Below are 21652 nucleotides of genomic sequence, written 5' to 3' on the forward strand. Positions count from 1 at the left end.
TTTCACTGTTTAGTATTTCAATTTTCAATATCATATCACCTCTCGTATATTAAAAACAGTATAGGACATAGGCAAATAAATAATACCACTACGACTATCATAGCAAACATATATCATGTATGGAAACTATACACGTCATACGTATTTTTATCAGTTTTTTATTTTTCAATTTTTGTTTTAAACAGATAAGCACCAACAAAAATCACAGAGAAAAAATTATTTTTCGCAGAACAGTTTTTTTTTTTTTTGCTCGAATTAGATCTCTTAAAAGTTAAAACAAAATGATTGCTTTTATAGTCTGTTATTATAGTAATTATTTCATCCTAAATTATAATTGTAGCACGTACTGAGTAGTGTAAAGTGTAAAGTGTAAATACCCCTAAACGATACATGTTATAATTTAACCCAGTTCTTTATATATTTGTTTTCTATTGTATATTTATAAATAAAACCTGATGAAGTGGCGAATTAAGGGGGGCCAAAGGGGGCAATTGCCCCGGGCAGCACTTTTTTGGGGGGCAGTAAATTTAACTGGAAGGTTTTATTTTAAAATTGATTTAAACAGTTATATAAAAAAAAAATGTGTTCCCAGGGCAGCAAAATCCTAAATACGCCTTTGACCTGCAGTATTATATTCATCTAAAAAAAAATGATTTCACTAAAAACTAAAGCTTCTAATACATAGGTGTAGAGGTCTAGTACCTTTTCGTTTAAGTGAGCCATTTTTTCAAATACCTACCTAATTGAAACAAATTGTGGTTTTTAGACAAAAAAAAAACATGCTATAGTAAAAAAAATGACTGATTTATTTCAATGAATCACTTCATCAAAAATTGGTAGACATTAAAAACATAAAAATTAGTCTTAAATTTAGAAAAACTTTATTTTATCATAATTGAATTGAATTTTAATTTATATTTTAATGCTATCATTTTGTCAACATCTTAAGATTAATACACGATTCAAAGAGCTTTAAGTTCCTGATCCCTACACTAGAGTCCAGTCATGGACTAAAACAAAGAATATATATTCTTCAATTTGAATGTATATAGTATATACCTACAAATTTGATATTGATATTGTACATATAATACATCTGTCATATGATGTCTTATCACAACTTCAAAAGTCACTGGTTATTGCAAATTAGACAATTATTATACGCATAGATGATAGTGCCAAAGGAGGGGATTAATAAAAATAATAAATAATAACATTAAAAAATGCAACAATACCACTTGTCATCTTACTTTTGTTTTTTTTTTTTTAATAACATTTGACCATATTGCACATCAAAACAATCACAATTAAAAAATATTATGTTCTATAAGCTCGTAATAAATAGTGTCTAATGTTTTATACATTGTTTATATAAAAAAAGCTCATCAAACTGTTTGTAAAAAATATATCATTGTACTAACTTTAGAAATATTATACAAATGCAATATAAATTTTAAAAAATATAAATATATATATTTTGTATATGTACTCAAAGTACCATTGCTGCTGTTGGGTTAAAATATTAATTTTTATCCAACTATTATTGTCTTTTTTACAAATTCTGCGTTAAAAAAAATTTATAAAAATTTAGAACAACAAAAAAAACATAAATGAAATGATTTATGTTAGAATATATTCAAATGACAGAAAAAAGTCAATAATGCTAGAAATGTATTAAGTATCATTTCCGTCAAAGTACTTCAGTATTATGTAAAGAATTAGGTAATAGTGTTATATCGCTTAAGTAGGATGATTATTATTAAACATTGAATACAGATTGTAATAGCAATAACTAGTTCTAATAACTTTTAATAGAAGTTAATATTAAGTACTAACTGCTAAGAACACTAAACAGAATTGGTTAAGCAGCTTATTGAGTACATATGGTGGGCAGTCACACAAAAAAAGTTTCATACCAATAACAGATTCAAAATAATTTAACAAGTAAAACCAGACTAAAAAATTTAAATTAAAGACTAAACAGTTCTTCTGTGAATCAAATACAAAAAAATTAAGACAACTTTGTTGCACGATTTTTGTTTTACAATATACACAATTGATACATAATTCAACAAATAAAAATCACAAAATGGATACTATACAGTATACACATAGAATTATGTATAATATTACTATGTAAAATCATCATAATATAATTGTTTTAAGTAACACAATACTACATTACAAAGAATTGACAATATTATCACGGTTTGTACATGAAACCGTACAACAAGTTTGTAGTCTTTTAATAAGTATATATGTGCATATATATTAAATTAACAATTAATGTTATGTTTATTAATTTTATCACCAATTAATTAACTTAATTTTAAATAATATTCAATTAAAATATTTTATAAAAATTCTAGTTGTTTTGTTTGAAAAAAAAATATCACAATAAAAATATTTCTACTAAAACAATAATAACTTGTCTATTTAAAATAATTAAATTTAAAAGATAATAGTTACCTACAGAAAACAAATTTTGTACACAGAAAAGTACAGAAATTCAGATCACAAGGTAACGGAAAATATAATAAAAAATAACTTACTCATATTTAAGTACAACAACAATAGTTTCAAGGGATAAAGAAGGAGATATACAATTTAAAAAAAAAAAAAAAAAATTACAGGTTTACAGATGTTAAACTGGTACAAAATGAAAAAGAACTGCTGATTCAAACACCCTGTGTGAACAATTTGTTTGTTTATAATTTTTTTTTTTCATGTATAGTGTATTATTTATTGAGTAACATAAACAAAAATTATTTTTCACCAATGCGGTTTCATCAGTTTTTGTAGAACTCTTCAATTAAATCTTTGTATTTATCATTCACTACTGGACGCTTGATTTTTAATGTAGGACCTGAAACAGTTAATCATTTACATTAGTAACTGTTTATTAAATAAATCATTTATAGTTATCAAAAAAGATAAAGTTATATTAATGAGCAGCTATATAATAATAAATTATTGATATAACTGTTGAGATCATAATCATTAAAATAATATGTAATCAATTTAATATCTTTGAAACACTTTCAAAACATTTAGAAGGCCATTTCAACTCATTTAATGGCAGTAAATATGTCAACAATTATAAAGAAATATCTATAAAATACTAAATAGTACTAAATTTCACATAATGTAATAAATAAACAATATATATAAGTAAAATTTAGATTTGTAATTGGCTTACCTAATTCACCGGTAGGCAAGGAGAAATCAATAGGCAGAAGTGTAAACTTCTGGATTTTCTGAGCATTAGATATAGCTTTCTTGTTTGCTGCATCAATACCTTTTTGTATGGCGTCAAAAACTTCTTTAGGTTTGTTTGCAACGACCTCCGACACTTTGGTAAACTTACAATTAAGTGACGATAACCATGAAATCACTTCAGGTGTTAAAGTGTCAAGTGGCTCAGCGGTTTCAGCATTTACTTCACACTGAATACATACAATGTAATATAATAATACTGATAAAATATTTCAAGAAAAATAAAACACAAAAATATACCTTTAGAGATAACAGTATGGACAAAAATTTTCTCTTGTCTCCTATTAAGAAAGCATTGCTAACAACTGGTAATGCAGCTTTAACATTATTTTCAATCAATACAGGAGGTATGTTCTCTCCACCTGCTGTTATTAATAATTCCTAAGATACAATAAAATATAAAGAAATTATATAAGTTACAACTTTTACTTAATTTAATTTCTAATACCTTTATCCTTCCAGTAATAGTAACATATCCTTTATCATCTATTTGGGCAATATCACCAGAATGAAGCCATCCATCAGCATCTAAGGTACCCTCAGTTTTGTCTGGCATATTCAAATAACCCATAAACACATGACGTCCATAAACACACAACTAAACATGTTATGTTAAATTAATATTAGCTCAAGAAGTTGTGAATTATATGCATCTATATAGTATTTGAAAACAAAAATGTTGGTATTTACCTCGCCATTACCATCCTTATCAGGTTTGTCGATTTTTGATCTGACTCCTTCTAATGTTTTTCCAACACCAGCGACATTCTCGTCAGTTGGATTACTCAATGTATGTGCACCTCCGCACTCAGACATTCCAAATGCCTGTTAAATCCAAATACAATTAATTTAAAGTCCAAACAATTGTTAAGAGTATTATATTACTTCACATAAAGGTATATCCAAACTCATAAAATATTTTTTTAGTTCCACTGCTATAGGAGCAGCAGCTGAAATAAAATATTTACATCTATCGAAACCAATAGCACTTTTGATACGACTAAATATTAACCATCTGAAGAATTTATACGAATATGTTTCTCTATCCACTCTGTAACATAAAACATATTTTAAGTTATTATATAAAATAAAAATTGGATTAAAAAAACAACTATCAGGTTTAAATTAGTTTGTAAATATATAAGTAATAATTGTTAAAATGTTATAGATAAATAGCATACAATTATTGGATTAAATTATTATTTAAGTTAAAAGTTATTCAGTATAGATTAAGAACAATTTTAAGTGTATTAATTTAGTGATCAGTGCGTGTAAATAAAAAAATAAATATGAAAATAACCACTTATATTAAATTTATTAATAAAATATAAATTTATTATATTAAATAAACACTTTTATTACTTTTAATCTACTCTTTAAAATCATTGGAAAATATTAATATAAGTAAATACTCTAGAAACAGCAAAATGTAGATTTAATTTATTGTCGAGGGTAAGATCAGTGATCAATTTTTGAACTTATAATAAAAATTATGTTGTATATTTTTAAGCTAAAGGCATATATTATTAAGAACTTGCATATTAATGGCATTGAATTATTTATTTGGTGACATTGTTGATGGTGAGGTGCTTTTTCAACTAATCACCATATTATTGATATGCCCCCTATATTTTTAGAATTATAGTTGTCAATAAACAAAATATTGAAACATGAAAATGTTTTTCAATTTAATAAATTAACAAGACACATAGTTAGAACACTGTTTGTTTAAAATAAATAATTAACAATGGTAAGCATGTTCAATAAATGATATTCAAATACAACTAATACCAGTAAATACAACTACTTATATTAGATAGCAAGTACTTTTTACCATATTTTAAGAATTATAAAAGTAAATTTAGTAGAATCATTGATAAAAGTGTAAAATAATATTTATAATCGATGGTAAAATATATCAAAGTATTTTTTAGCATATTAAGGTACATTATATTTTAAGCTATTTTGAACACGAAATTTCATACGACTAATAAATATTAAAATTATCAGTACTATATAAATAAAGTTCAATTTATTAATGGAAAGCAATAAATTAAAACTGATCCAAAACTTTTATTTTTTCATGAACAATAAATAAATTAGATAATTTTTAGTGACAAAATATTAAATTAATCCGTATAATAATAGGTAATAAATAATACTATACAAATATAGATAATAATGTAATAGTAAAAAAAAATCATGAATATACATGAGGAAACATATTATAGAGATCTCGAAGCATCTTTTAAATCAATTAAGTGCTGAAAGTTAAAAATATTTTTCTCAAAAATGATAAACAAAATAAAATGTTAACAAAGAAAATAATTAAAAATAGTATATAATAGCATACATTTATACATATTATAATCTAAAATGATTACTCCTATTAAGCTAAATAAAAAAAAATGTAAAAATCCACTAATAATGAACAATTTCATTAAAATTTGTATTTCTAAATAATATTATCATAAAATACAAATCTTAAATTAATAAATATTTAGTTTCTAAACAATAAAAAACATATTTGTTATAATTATGAGTAGAACTAAGTGTACTAACCCTTTCATTGCATCTTCATAATGATTTAAGCCAACTTCTTTAGCCCAATCAGCAATGTATTTCTTCAATGAACCTGATTTTCGGCCAATACTCACTAATTTTTCATTAATTTTTTCCCAGACACGAGGAACACCCAAAAAAACTGTAGGTCTAGCAGCTTGAAGTGTGTTCACTAAAGAACCCTAAAATAAAAATGAATATTTTTTTTTGAATGAAATAGGTACACAACACATATTCAACATTTTAATTTTTACAAACAAACCTTTAGAGCGTCTTTTTCACCAAAATATACTTGAGCCCCTAAAGTGATAGCACTATATATATCAGTGATCTGAAAATATTAAATATTGTTAAAAATGAATCATACGCTATTGTACATATACCTACTTGTGCGGCTACATGACTTAAAGGTAAATATGATACAAGAACTTCCTTGCCATTGACTAAGGACAAAAATTTCGTGATCATGTATGCATTGTATGTGAGATTATCATGACTAACCATGACAGCTTTTGATGCGCCTTCAGTTCCAGACTAATTTTAATACATATAAAATAATATTATTAATATAAATAAAGATATATTGATAAAATATTTAAATATAATTTACCGTGAATACTAATGTACAACACTCGTTGACTCCCATAGTTTTCAATACAGCATTTAATTTATCATCAGATTCAGCTGATCCAATTCTCATCACATCTTCCCACTAGAAAAATATGAAAAGGAAAAATTGTATAATAATTTTAAGAAAAATAAAAGCCCAAATTTAATTTAAGAACCATATACATATACTAAAATTTACTAATTAGGGCCTTTATGATATTAAACACACATTAATATGTATACATACAGAAAGTATCACAATGATTTGACATATTCAAATATAATTTTAATATACAATTATCATATCTTCATGATACACCAGATAATTCATTGTAAAACACTAATTATTTCAAAAACTACTAATGTTTGAATAAGTATTTTTGAAGGTATTTTTGTTACATTATTTTAAGTTGTTAAAAAATAACATTAATAAAAATGTTGTATTATACATTTTTTAATCACAACATTTATTTTTTATTTATTATTCAAAGCAAAATATTTTAATGTATAAAAATTAAATTTTGGATAACTAGTTTATGTGTTATATAAGTATTTAATGTTAAGACGAACAGAATGATACAGACATACCCCGCAAAATTGTAATTTATAACTGGTTATTAAACGCTTTAAATACTTATAAAATACTCATCCAAAATTTGATTTTAAATACCAAAATACTCTAAAAAAATATTTTGCTTTGAAATACAAAATTAGAAATAAAAATATTGCCATTACAAGAAAAATTAAAATTAAAACATTCAAACATAGTAAAAAACTATAATTTTTTTCCAAAAATGATGTTTTATATTTAAATTTATTTAAAATATACATTATCAAAAAAAATAGTGTTTTCAATTTATTATAAAAATAATAATACTCTTAAACAGGAGTTTATTAACAACAAAATTTAATTTTTTTTTTTATGGTGTATTGGTATTCATTGTTTAACAACATTTTGGTCTACATCTCAAAATTCCTATTATGTTATGAAAAATATTAAAGAGGAAAGCATTATCAGTAATGTCCATAAATTAAATTTTTTTTATAATTTTATAAAGAATTAATTAATAATCAATATAAATTGAAAAAATAAAAACAACAAAAATTCTTCATTGATTTTTTAATTATTTTCAAATGATACAGTATTTTGTATCTAACATTTTTTTAAATTATTTATTTATGTATAATTTTATTTTACTTTTTTTTTTAGAAAAAAAATTTATATATAGGTATATATTATATATCTCACAGACACAAAAATTATAAGTGGTTAAGAATAAAAAGATCATAAGATATTTCATTTGAGGAAAGAATCCACCCAGTGATGACTTTTTTAGTTGAATATTATTATATATGAAACATTTTTCAAACAGTTCAATAAAATTATGTAACTTGAATGATAACATATCTTAACTAATCACTTACAGATAAAACGCCCTCTTCAGTAGGTTTGCCTTCATATTGAATAATGGCTTTCAAGTGGGGTAAACGACTTTTGACTGATAGTATTTTCTCTAATTGTTTGCTATCTTCAACTACAGCTATATTTGCTTTACTTGTCTCTAAACAGTGGAAACAAGCATCCACGAGATTTGTTGTATACATTCCAGCAGCAAAACCACTTCATTAACAATAAATAATTTATCAATAAATTTTAGATGTTAATAAATAATTACAAAATAAAATAAGTCTTACATCAACACATTACACATAAAATTATAGAGTAAAAATATTATTCTGTAGTCTAACCTAACTTTACATGGTACATTTAATTACAAGACAAAAAAAATTATCTTACCCAGCATAAATGGCACCCAAGTCTGAGTAAAACCATTCTGGAGAATTAAACCCAATTATACAAACGCCATGAAATCTTTCAAGGCCCAACTTTATAAATGCTTTGGCAACAGTTCTTACATTTTGTTCATATTCTCTGAAAATTAATTTTATGTTAAATTAAATTAGGTATTTGTGTTAAATATAATTTTAATACAAAAAAAAACCAACTTGTAAGTAACTTTGACCCATTTATTTGCCGATTTATAATTTAAAGCAGGTAAATCTCCATATAATTCAGCACTTCTAGTTAAAAGTCCAGGTACAGATATGGGAGTATTATCTGCACCAGCCTCAATTCTTAAAGTAACTCGGCCATTTGCTTCACTCGTATATTTTTCTGAAGCTGGTAAAACTTGATCTGGCCCATCTAAACATGACAAATTGTATTACTATTATACATCTCATAACTCAATATTAAGCAATTCAAAGCATTTAACATAATTTAAATATTTATTTTTATGAATAATAATTAATTAATTAATTTAGTCTTAAAACAAGTTCATATTTAATTTTATTTAAAAAATAATAATACTTACAGTTTTCTGCTGGTTTTGAGTTTTCAAAACTTTATATGGAACATAGAAAAATAAAGAAAAAAATTAAATAAGTTTTAAAAATTAAAAATCTAAAATCTAAATGATTAATTTTTTTAAGTTTTCTTAAATACTAACCTCATTTTTGTATTATTCTCAACAACAGCACTAGGTAAAAATGAATTCTGTGAAGCAAAATATTAATATTAATAAACCAAACCAAAGAAAATAACACAATTAACTATATTTTGTATTTAATAAAATAACTAACTTCTTTTATTTTGTATTGATTTCCACCATTTTGCATAACACTTGGAATTATATCGCCGTCATCACTCATAATGAATTAAATAGTAGGTACTGAAAAAATAAAAATAGAGATCAATTATTAAAACAGATTACAAATCATTTTATCTGTTAAATCCAATTAGGAAAATAAATAAATTTAAAATGTGATAATACAGATAAATCTAATTAACTACTTTAATTATAATATTACATTTTAAAATAATTATATTATATTATATTTCCATGATTTATGGTAGGATTAGTCATGAACCAAAGTTCATTTCTAAACATGCTTAATACCTATATCATGTACATAAGAAAACTTTTAATTAGCTTTAAAATGGAAGATGAACATAAAAACTATTTATTTTATTTTATTAAAGCAATAAGACCTATATTAAACTTTTTGAACACTTTTAATGGTCACAGTATAATTTTTTTTTTTTTTAAGATGTTACACATCATAGTAAAATCTAAAATTCTTTTTCTTTTTAAATCAATTATTGCTATAAATTTCAACAATGAATTACAAAAACAATAGATGAGGCACGTGTTGTTTATATCATAGGTAATTATAATCTTCGACTATTTATAGTTTATTTTATTGATAGCCTTATTTATTACCTATGTCATTGAACCTTTATAGACATGTAAAATGTAAATATAATGTACATTACTATTTTAAAGTGTTATTTTTTATCATATAAGTTATTTTATTTATGTTAAGTAATTTTGTTAAACATTTTTAGTATAAGTATAACTATTTATTATAACTATACATTAAAATATCTAAATATCCCAAATTTAGAGCAATTATATAAATTAACAATAGTTTTTCTTGTATACATACAATAAGCAAAGCTTTAAAAATTGTAAGTTATCTGACCTTACAATTTTTAAGTACCTATACTATTTTCATGTCTTCTTTAAAATAGGAAGGAAAGTATTCTTAAATGACCTTCATTTTATAGACATGCCAATATTTAGTATTGCTTATAAACTATAATGTTAGATTCAAGATAAAATAAACACCATCATTAAAAAAATATATAAATCAATGATTAAAATTACAATGTGATATATGAATTATATATATAATTTTTATACTATAAGATCAATATTTTAGAATTTTTTTAATAATATTTATCAGTAAAAATGTATAATATGCGACTTTGATATTTAAATAGTATATGAAACATAGTTATAAAAAAACTCTATATAGATGATATTAAAAAATAAATAATAAAAATACCTACAATATTAATAATGGTTAAATATAATATCATAGGTTGATCAGAGATTTATAATTTTAAAGGTTTAATATGTATTTTATCCATAACAAGCCAAATAATTGAACAGTAGAAAATGTATTCATAAATTAAGATAACATAAAATGAATTTATAGTTGATCTAAATGAGAGATCAAGAGTAATTAATTGATTTAATCAATGCAAAAGCACATGCATATGTACTTTCTGTGAAATATTACCTAATTACAGTATTAAGATAAATTGATTATTTACCAGCAATAAAAATGTATAGTTGCCAATAGTTTAGTTGTAATTATGAGCAATAGAAAATCATTAAATTAGTAGGAATTTTTAATTGACCACTTAGATAATTTTTAATGAAAAATTAATGTTTATGGTAAAACAAAAAATTATAAAAGCATTTTTTCAGAGAAATTCTAAGTGTAATAATTATATTATTATACTAAATTATAATTTACTAACTTAGTACCTTTTTCTTCTTCTTTTTAGTAATATATAAGCAAAAACAAGTGCTTACGCACTAAATTAAATTATATTCGTACATTCATTCATTATTAATAATATTTATAACAATGGTAACCTAGAACAATAGGATTCAGTACATCAACTTATATAATTATTTCAATTAAAAAAACAAAAGTTAAGAGAACTAGGTAATCACTTCATAAAATAATATTAAATTATAATAAATTGTATTTAAATTAAAATGTTTACGGGTATTAAAGGGGAAATCGAATAAAAGCATAAGTTGCTAGAACTATCATCTAAAATCTAGACTTGATTTCTTAATCACTAAATGCTATAATATATTTTTTAGATTTAATATTCTCATCTGAATATTTTATTTATTTCTATGGACTAAAAAAAAAAAAAAAAAACAGAAATCAATAAAATTATGATTACATTTAATTTACAAAAATAATTTGAAATGTTTAATTAAATGATGGATAAACAATGTTATTAACTTATTTAACAACAAATATAAGTATTTCATTATATTTTATAAATAAAAATAATAGAAGTAGGTAAGCATAGCATCTAAAAAGAAATCAGAAAACAAGGATATGGAGTAACTTAAATATTTATTAAAACAGGTTTAGTTTAAAATCAAGTTTATAGTTCATCTGTTATTCAAGATGACCTCAAAAATATATATACCTACCGACCTAAGATCAACTAACCTTATTAATAATAGTGCCAACTTACTATATAACTACCTTTTGATTTATATATTAGTGTATCAAAACAATTTAAAAAATAATTTTATAATCCCTATAGGTATATATTATATTATTACCTAAGCCATATTAATTATTTGTAAATAAATGTAATTAAAATCTTAAATATTTAAAAGATAAAAAAATTATTCAAATTACCTATTATGTCCTCTTAATATTTTAAAAACAAACTTAAAAGAATCAAATATTTATAATTTAGTATCGAATATATACATAATAATAAAATAAATATACATTAAATTATGAATTTGTTTGTTGTTTGTTATTTCATGCAAAACTGTATAGGTCACAGCTATTGATGTAGTTTTATAAAATAAAAAATAATATCAAATCAATAATTATATTAAATAGGTAATTAAATTAATAGGTATATATTTTTTTCGAGATTTTTTTTTACTAATTATTTGTATTTGGACTGTTAAGGATAAGATTTAGGATAAGAGAGAAGTACATCTTTTTTGTGTCAATATATAGCATCATTAAAGAAAATAAAGTAAGAACAAACTAAATCAGAATTATTAAAATAAAATAATCGACTTAAAAAATGGGCACATCAACTCACTAATTATTTATAAGTATATTAACACAAATCTATTATAATGCCTACCAAGAGTAAAACAAGATTCTGCAGTCTACATCCTATAAAACCTTTTAATTAATCTGATTCTGTAAATTTTTGTCATGCAAAAAATTTTTTATTTTATTTTAATGTACCTATCATAATTCATTTTCAAATTATATTGCAATAAGCATTTCCAAAATAAATTTAGTTATTACAATAAAATAAATTATTAATAATATAAAAAAAATTTGACAAGTAGGTAGTTGATTTTAATTTTTCCAATGACTAATTTATGAAAAAAATAAATAATTATAGTTAGATTTTTATAAATATGAAAAATAAAAATAAAGATCACTTGTATTCAAATTTTATTATATTTAAAATTAAAAATAAAACAGATTATCTACATATTTTTATAAAAATAAAAAAATCTTTGTTATAGGTACTGATAATAATTAGATAACAAGGATTTACTTAATAGTAACTATAAAAATAAAACACTTTGATATTTGAATATTTTAAAACGGATACACTGACCAAGGTTTTTTTCCAACTACTAGGTAATCTATAAAAAAAAAAATAAATAAATAATAAAAAGTAAGCGAGTAAATAATTTGATTAGTGGAAAATTAATTTGAACCTAGTGTTATGACTCATAAAATACACAAGGTCTTGAGTGATAACTAATTGTCTACATATATATAATTATTCATTCATAGCTTTTATAGCTTATGTAATTAAATAAGAATTTCAAAAATTTTCTATTAAAAAAGTAGAATCATAAATTGAATTCGCTATTTAAAAAAATGATTGCTAAAAAAATTTTAAATATTACAAATATATTTTTATGATACCTAAATAATTAAAAATGGACAACTTAAGATATTTAAATTTAAAACATCTAATATATTATATAATATATAAAGTATCGAGTATACTTTATTTGATTTTGTAAAATTAGTGATTAGTAATTACATTTAGGTAACAACATATTAGGTATATGTGGGGGTATATGCCTAATTAAGGTAAATGTAGGTATCTAATTAGAATTTAACAGTGAGACATAGAGGATGTACATTTTATAAGTAAACTGGAACTTGGTAATAAATTCTAAAATACCTATTTATATTATTTAAAATTAAGTGAAACACTTTTGTAAAAAACATAATACCTATTGTACTTTTCATACCTACCTATATTTTTAGTACAATATACTTCATATTAATATATTATTAAATTGTGCTGAAATAAATAAATATCAAATTGTGGATTCTAAGACAGTAAACCTGTAGGCTATATTAGATGTTTATTTAATTGTTGAACTATCATAGATTTTTTATAGGTACTAGTAGCTAATTTAATTTAAATCAAAAGATAAAAAGTCCCAATAATATAAAATAAAAACCATAACTTTTACCATTGATTATAAATACTTATAGACCAATTGTTATGTTTTCGATTTCTGACATGTGACGACGGATGACGACGACGTGCGACGGCGGTCGGCGATGACGACGATGCGGCCGGCGATTAGAATTAATTTTATTGTAGACGAAAATAATACCTTACCGCGCTCTATCGGAAATAATTTTCGCGCAGCGTATTTTGTATTGCAGTGAGCAATCTATAGTATTTATAATCAATGCTTTTACTCACAGAATTTGTATTTTAAAGATAAATACTTGATTGATATACCAACATATATATTTAATAATGTATCTACCTAAATAATAGGTTAAATAAACAAACATTCAAGGACAGTTATTTCATGTTTTAGGTAAAAAATGTAAGTGCATACATATTTTATTAATACATTTAAGAAGTAGGTATACCTAAGTATATTTACGATGACATGATTATAGGAAGTTTATTTAAAAAAAAAATCAATTGGTTCTTTTTTGTACATGAAGATATATAAAGTATATAGGTATGTATATATATTTTTTATGTAGGTATATAAAAAAAACATGCATTTATTACAATTAAACTTAAGCCAGTATTACACTGATTTACCATCAGTTCATCAACAAATACTATCCTTTGATGTTTACTGACTTTGATCTGTCGATCATTATAGTTTATTAATTAACATATTTTATTAATCAACTGATTTTGAACCAGCATAATACAGGTTTTATACCTACATATTAAAACATTTAAATTTGATAGGTAATACACATACAATTATGAGTATAAAACTAAATTAATAAAATATAACACTTTTAATAGCACAATGGTATAATATTCAAACATTGGATAAAATATTTATATTTCGGGCTAAAAATTTCTTATCTTGTGTCAATAATGACTATTTAAAATATTATATAAGGCTTCTTATAATAATGAAGAGCATACTCAAGGGTATGTACAAATATGACAAAACGAAACAATCTATAATTATCCACTGACCAGGAAAAAACCCTTGAGCTAAAGCTAATTTTTTGGACTTAAAAGTACCTAAGTACATTCAAATAACCAAATTCTGGAACCAAGTTCAAGTACCTATGTACATACAAATTAAAACTATAACATAAAAAAAAAAAATGTAAATAATGCAACAAAAAAAAACGTTTAGTTAAATAATTAGGTACTACCTATTTTTTAATTATGTAACTAAAAAAGTACACATTTACTTACTAAAAAAGTTGGATATTCCTACCTAACATTTATATTATAATAATATTATGCAAACTACGTGAAATAAAATACAAATATGCATTTATCGAAGCACAGTGGTCAACTAAACAAACAATAAGGTTTAAAAAAAGATCCCATTTTAATCAATTCAAATTTATCAGTTGGCCGCGCGAAACGTCCTGACCTCTGTGTCGGACGTATTATCATACATTACACATACACACGTCACACACACACACATTCACAGAAAGTAGGTATACAATATTTGGCAGGAAGTGTTAAACAAAATAATAAAAGTTCGTATTAGTAAAAAACTGAAAAATCACGAAGTATCTAACTACAATTAAAGGAGGGTAGTATCGCCATATTATATTATACAAAGGTGGCCCCGGTCGTAGTTTATCGGACGACCGTCCCCTTCGTGCAAAGTAAAATGCAGTATTTACCTTTTCGTCGGATGTCGGATTAACACAGAAAACAATCTTGTTATCTCGTCGGCCACGATACGCCTCGGAAGCCGAGTCAGAAACGTACTTTTGCCACCGTGAACGTTTCGACAGACGCACCGACAATACTAACACTTATCGTAGTTCGCGCGGGACGACGGCACTCGAACGCCAAAAAACTACGAATAATACGAGCGATGACTAACGGACGACGGTCGGCGGTGAATTGTAGAACCGGCTACGAAAGTACGAAATCCAAACGACTCTCGTGACTTCCTCCTCCTTCCTCTACAACTCGAGCCGGCTGTTAATCGTATCGCGTTAAAGACGGCGATAAGCAAATTTTATGACTGTTAATTAGGTGTACACACAGCAGTCGTGATTTAAACGACGACACGGTTTAATAATAAACGAAAATGCCGATAACGCGAACGAGAGACGTCCCGGGGGCCCACGGCGGATGAGTGTTGGAAATTATTTATAAATATAATTGCACATACATATATACCCATATAATGATATTGTACTATTATTTTTAACGCGACGGCGGCGGCTGATGATCGACACGGTACAGCGTGTGTAAGAAACAATTATTACAACAAATTGTGCAGCGTAAATAATAATGATCGTTCTATGAGCTGCGTATTTTACCTCGCAAAACTTGCGGACGGACAGGTAATATTTTACTACGGTGACAACGTCAACAGTGACACGCACGTACACTGGCGGGCGGCGAACTCTACTCGGTCCGCGGTCGTGGAAACGGTTACGGAATTGGAAATTCGGCGTTGGGCGCAAAGGTGATCGCTCTCGGTCGGATCGCGGCGGCGTGACGTCACCGTGTTTGCCCGCACGCGAGGCTGTGGCCGCGGTATGGTCATGGAACAGACGCGGCAGCGACCGCACCTGAGGCCCGGCGACCCGGCTTGAACGAACCGGCCGTACGCGCACGTGACGACGTGGTCGACGCTCGACCCGGCGGCGCCGAACAGTCGACGTATGGCTGGGCGGGCTTTCGCGATCGCACCACTTCGGCGGCGGCCAATGGGAAACGCGGACCGGGCCACGGCACTAAATAGAATACCGAAACGCGAATTGTGAATTCAGCGCGCCTCTTCCGGAACGAGGCGTACTTCTTGTTTGAGTTTTTTTAACTTTGTTCTTTTGATTTTTTTGGAAAACATAATGGTATGTAAAAACTGATTAAGAGTGCCGACGATATCGAGCTAATAAATTTAAAAAATAATCATCGCGACTAGGTATTAAATATCAAAATAATATTATATAATATTATGTTGTTGACTGGTTTTTTAGGCGAGTGTCCGTGATTATTTTTCGTTTCAAGGTTATCATTGTTATTATTATCGTCATCATCATCGTCATTCGCCACTATCATTATCATCACACCTATCATCATAACATTCGGTTGCCTTGTACTACATAGCTCAATAGCTGTGCTCATAATAATATGTAACACTTTTTTTTTTTTATATATAGTTACTACAGTAGTACAGTGTACTATCTTATATTTTACTTCCTTCTCGTGTCGGGTCATCGAGACTAAATATTATACCACCACACTATATACGATACTACCATCACACGTCATACAATATTGTGTAACAATTGACAATAAACAAGTAACGTTAAAACAAAAATCAACAAATGCAATTAATACGAGATTCGACATTTAATTAAAAAATTAAGTTGGGTAAAATTATCAAAAATAATACATTATAGAAAAGTTTTGTTGTACATTAAGTAACTTATAATTTATTATTATTGATGTGAAAATTGAAACAATAGGTACTTATAATTACTTTAATTATCTTATATTTACCAAGTATACCTACCAATGCATAAAAATATTAATTCTTGAGTTCAAAAAATATACATTCAAGTGTTTAATACAGTATAAATAGTATAACAATAATATAATTATTAAAATTATTAAAAATTAAAATCACATAAGAAATTATTTATTCAAAACAAATTGAATAACAAAACAAAATCATTTTAATTTAGCTTTTTTTATATTTTTTTTATCCGGGGATGACATTTCTCTAGATTTTTTAGTATTAGAAGAACTCTTACCAGCTTTGGTACTCTTATAAGCCAGTGACATTTTTGTAATATTATTTTTGTATACATCTTCATGCACTACCACTCGTTTTGGATAATGCACTCCAATCACACAACCCGCTCTTTCTTGAATGGACTTAGGTGCTGACCATGGTTCATATATATACTGATCTGGATACTTGGCCAATTCTGGAATATATTTTCTAATGTAATCACCACTCTTATCAGTCTTTTTACCAAATGCAACTGGACTGTAAACTCTAAAAAATTGATGGAAAAATGCTGATGCTGACAACCACATCCAATTTCCAGCATTCATTGACCAATCAGCATCTAGTAATAATTCTTCAAATACAGCTAAGCCCTTTTCCCAAGATATCCACAAATCTCCTCGGGTTAAAAAACATGCAACAGCATGTCTAGCTAAATGGTGTATCCATCCTTCATCTCTCAATTGTCTCATAATAGCATCAATGAATGGGTATCCTGTCTTACCATTTGTCCAGGCTTCTAACGCATCAGGATTGTTGTCCCATGGTACCTGACAGCAAATTGGATTGCCTTCCATTTTATCAAAATTGGGAGTTGAAGCCCCAACAGTATAATAAAACTCTCTCCAATACAACTGACCAATCAGAGATACAGGGGGTTTAGAATGAGGGCTATTACCAATAACTTCTTTTAATCTATAATAAAAATGACTGGCTGATAAACACCCAAATTTCATGTATGGACTTAATACAGTAGTGCTAGGTTTCAGACTATTTGGTGATGTGTTTGGTTTTTCAAATTTACATACCCATGTCTTGTTTTTCATATATTCTTCCAAACGCCTGAGAGCTTCTTTTTCTCCACCAGGATATAAACATGGTTTAAGTTCTGCGGGGTTAAAACCCTTTAAAGTTAATAATTCGTTCAATGTTGGCACATCAAACTCTTGGTTATTCAAGTCATCATTAAGTAGACACTCGGGAGGCAACGTATCTGGTGCAGGTATTGGTCGACGAGGATTTGGCATAGACTCAACAACAGATATAAACTTCTGGTAAGTCATTGGAACACTACCTCCATTTGCTCTGAGTACAAGTTCAGTATTATAAATAGTATGCGAGACCTTTTGTTCTACTTTGACACCATGTTTTCTGGCCAGTTGTTCCACTTGATTATCCCTCTCACGAGCGTATGGTTCAGTGTCCAACTCAAACGTCAACAGTTTTACATTCCATTTAGCAAACAAGTCCGGAAAAACTTCATGTGGCAACCCTCTGATAACATATAGCCGTGTTCCTAGTTTCCGTAATGTAGTGTCTAAGTCCACCAGGCTCTGCTGCAAGAACCTCCAACGGTTCGCACCTGCCCGTATGTATTTACGGAAATAAGGGTCCAGTATGTAAATTGGTCTAAGTTTGAAACACTCACCTTTACTATTTCTCGCTTCACACGATAGCCTAAATGCTGGGTTGTCATGCAAACGCATACCTTTCCTGAACCAGTGCACCGTTGTCTCATGTCCAACATCTGCATTTTTCTTGTCCATGTTGTTATAAATATTACAATATTATGATCTTGTTGTATCTAAATAGTAAGTATGTCAAGTAGAAGAGATAGGTAATTTGAAAATGTACGTTTTGCTATTTTGGACGACAAAAATAAAATTGCTACAAGTGATGTAAAGTAATGGATTTATTACGAGCGTTTTGGTAGTTTTAGCTTTGTTAGCGGTATAAGTACAAACATATTTAATCATTAATATTGTTCATTTGAAAGTTGAAAGTTAAAAGTTTCAACTTGAAATTGAAGTGTATTATCTGTATTATCTAATCAAACTTATCAAACGATTTTCATTGCTATTTGTTATCATTATCATAATATCGTGTGATAACAGTAAAACTGGTCACGGCTTTAGATAATATAACGTCTGTGTTAATCTTAAAATTTTGAAATTCTAATACTTTATTTTTTTTTTATTTATACATAACTTTAAAATTTGAAGACTGAAGTAATCAAGATGATGTGAAATTGTAGTTAAATACAATTTTTTTTACAATAAACAACAGTGATTGTGTTGAAATTAATTCTATTGGTACTATGAAAATAGGTACCTATAATAAAATAAAATTATAACAGTAATCAATATTTTTTCTATGAAAAAATTATATTCAGTATTCACTATTCATATTTGCCCAATTATTTACTATTAGCTCAATTTACATACAATATAAAAATTGTAATAAACTAATAAATATTAAGTTATTAGAAAAATAATAACCTTAGGTTAGTCCTAAGGCTTAGGATGTCTGAAATGTAGGTATTAATTCTATTTGTTGACGTTGAATAAAAAATATTTTGAAATCAATATAACCTTATGTCCATATAACTACTTTAAACTTCAAATATTCGATAAACAAACCACTAAACTGATGTGATTTATAATGTCTAAAATAAGAAAAAAAGTATAATTTTAAACTACGAGTGAAATGATACAATTAAAATGTGTATTGTGTGTGTCTGTGTACACGATTACTAGTAAAAAAAAAATCGTAAAACTGATGGATTTTCAACTTTAAGGATGATTTTATGTAGAAAATTGATCTAGCTTGTACTTTGAAGAGGTCAAAATTAAAAATTCCCAAAATTATTTTTTATAATCGGAAAAAAACAAAAATTTAAGGAAACCCACGAATTTTCAAATAAATCCAATATTATTATTAAAACAATTATTTTGTTTGTATACCTTAAAACTCATACAATTTAATCTTTAGGTACCTAGTTTAATGCAATTTGTAATAAGTACACAAAGTTGTCAAAGTATAATAGGAACAATACAAACACCTAAGAAGTCAAAGAAGTCAAATTGTATTCATAATATTATAACTTTTGAGCATTACATGCTTACAGGCTACATCACTTGAATGAAGCATGAATATCATTTATTTTAATAGGTATTTGAAAAGTGTGAGGACTCTAACTTTCTAAAAATTGCTTTTTTCATATAATTAGTAATCTACATTTTATTATTATTCATAGAAAATGATTAATTATTGACTAATGACTTTAATAGCTTCATCAAAAAACATATCAGACTGTTTCCGCTCATAATCGTTCTTCATACACAATGATATATCATTGAATTCAAATTATCACACTCATAATGACCGTAATAGTGACCCGCACTAGACGCCTATATAAATACCTAATGTTATAACAGAGCGGTACGCCGGTACTCACTTATTTTGTGTAACTAAATTTCTAAGACATTTTCATAACCTCCTCCAAATCGTTATTCGAAATTATGCTACCAATTTCTAAACAATAATATTACTAATATTAAGTATATCGTATATGGAATATATTGTGTATATTTTATAACTGCTAGTGTACACTGTACAGTGTACTGTGTACATGCTGTAAGTTGTAATGTGTATATTATAGTTTATAATAAATTGTATAGATAATAAATAAGAGACACAGAAAATCTATGATAATAAATATAAATCTATATATGTGTTATATCATACATTTAGTCATGTAATGTAGGATGTAGGACACAACTATAAAGATAAACCACGTAATCAATAAATTAAAACATTATTTATTATTATAACTAATTATTTATAGAACAATCTAGTCAGAACTAGAAGTCTAAAAACCAAAAATTCGAACTGTTGACTGGTACAGTTTTTTTTTCAATAATCCAACTCGACCCGGGTACAATTTTTTTTGTGTTAGCTCGGCCCCGGGATATGTCCCTATTTTTAAAACATATTGCATTATAAACTTATTAATATCACCCGCCAAACTAGCCCTGTTAAAACACAACGAAAAGTCCTAATTGGAACCAGTGGCATACTGGCAAGTTGTATTATTTTATCTGAATGTCGAATGAGCGAAGACTTGAACATAATACTATTTAACTATCAAAACTTCTCACTTCGCTCGCATTGTAGATACCGTTCGTTCATTCACAAACACACATGCATAACGATAACGATCCTATAGCACAACATTTATTAATATATTATATTTCTATGTTCATTACAAAATATTAGTTATTAGTTATTACGTTTTACAGTATAGTTATATAAGTTATATTTAAAACTATATAAATTATGGCGTACTTCAATTTCCTTCCTCATTAAACTGTTAAGTACATAAAATTAATTATGCTATTATTATAATATTACAAGGTTAAGTTTGGTAACACATAATAATTTACCTTGCAATTTTAGAGGAGCTGCAGCTTCTAAAAAAAATTATCAATTCGATATTGAATTCAGAGTATGACGAGTTTATCAGTCTATGTATAACA

At 26.3% G+C, this 21652-nt stretch overlaps 2 protein-coding genes across 3 annotated transcripts; both read right to left on the minus strand.

The window, feature by feature from the left end:
- Window positions 1-1238: 1238 nt before the first annotated feature.
- LOC114130018 (very long-chain-fatty-acid--CoA ligase bubblegum-like) lies at window positions 1239-16026 on the minus strand. 2 transcript variants are annotated; one of them, XM_027994900.2, is made up of 17 exons: window positions 15262-16026; window positions 9091-9179; window positions 8958-9004; window positions 8823-8851; window positions 8455-8653; window positions 8246-8380; window positions 7873-8068; window positions 6449-6550; window positions 6226-6372; window positions 6101-6169; window positions 5839-6020; window positions 4162-4327; window positions 3967-4101; window positions 3725-3874; window positions 3517-3657; window positions 3200-3446; window positions 1239-2866 (listed from the first exon to the last, which is right to left on the minus strand). In XM_027994900.2, the coding sequence occupies exons 2-17, from the start codon at window positions 9157-9159 to the stop codon at window positions 2790-2792; spliced, it is 2091 nt and encodes a 696-aa protein (XP_027850701.2). In that variant the 5' UTR covers window positions 9160-9179; window positions 15262-16026; the 3' UTR covers window positions 1239-2789. The 2 variants fall into 2 exon arrangements, with proteins under 2 accessions (XP_027850701.2, XP_027850702.2); XM_027994901.2 differs by lacking the exon at window positions 15262-16026 and adding an exon at window positions 14816-14922.
- A 906-nt stretch (window positions 16027-16932) lies between these two features.
- On the minus strand, window positions 16933-19162 carry LOC114130048 (cryptochrome-1). Its single transcript, XM_027994935.2, has one exon. It carries the CDS (start codon window positions 18878-18880, stop codon window positions 17273-17275), a length of 1608 nt encoding a protein of 535 aa, XP_027850736.2. The 5' UTR covers window positions 18881-19162; the 3' UTR covers window positions 16933-17272.
- Between the last annotated feature and the right edge of the window lie 2490 nt (window positions 19163-21652).

Source organism: Aphis gossypii, chromosome 1, assembly GCF_020184175.1.
Source record: "Aphis gossypii isolate Hap1 chromosome 1, ASM2018417v2, whole genome shotgun sequence".
In the NCBI taxonomy this organism is placed as follows: Eukaryota; Metazoa; Arthropoda; class Insecta; order Hemiptera; family Aphididae; genus Aphis; species Aphis gossypii.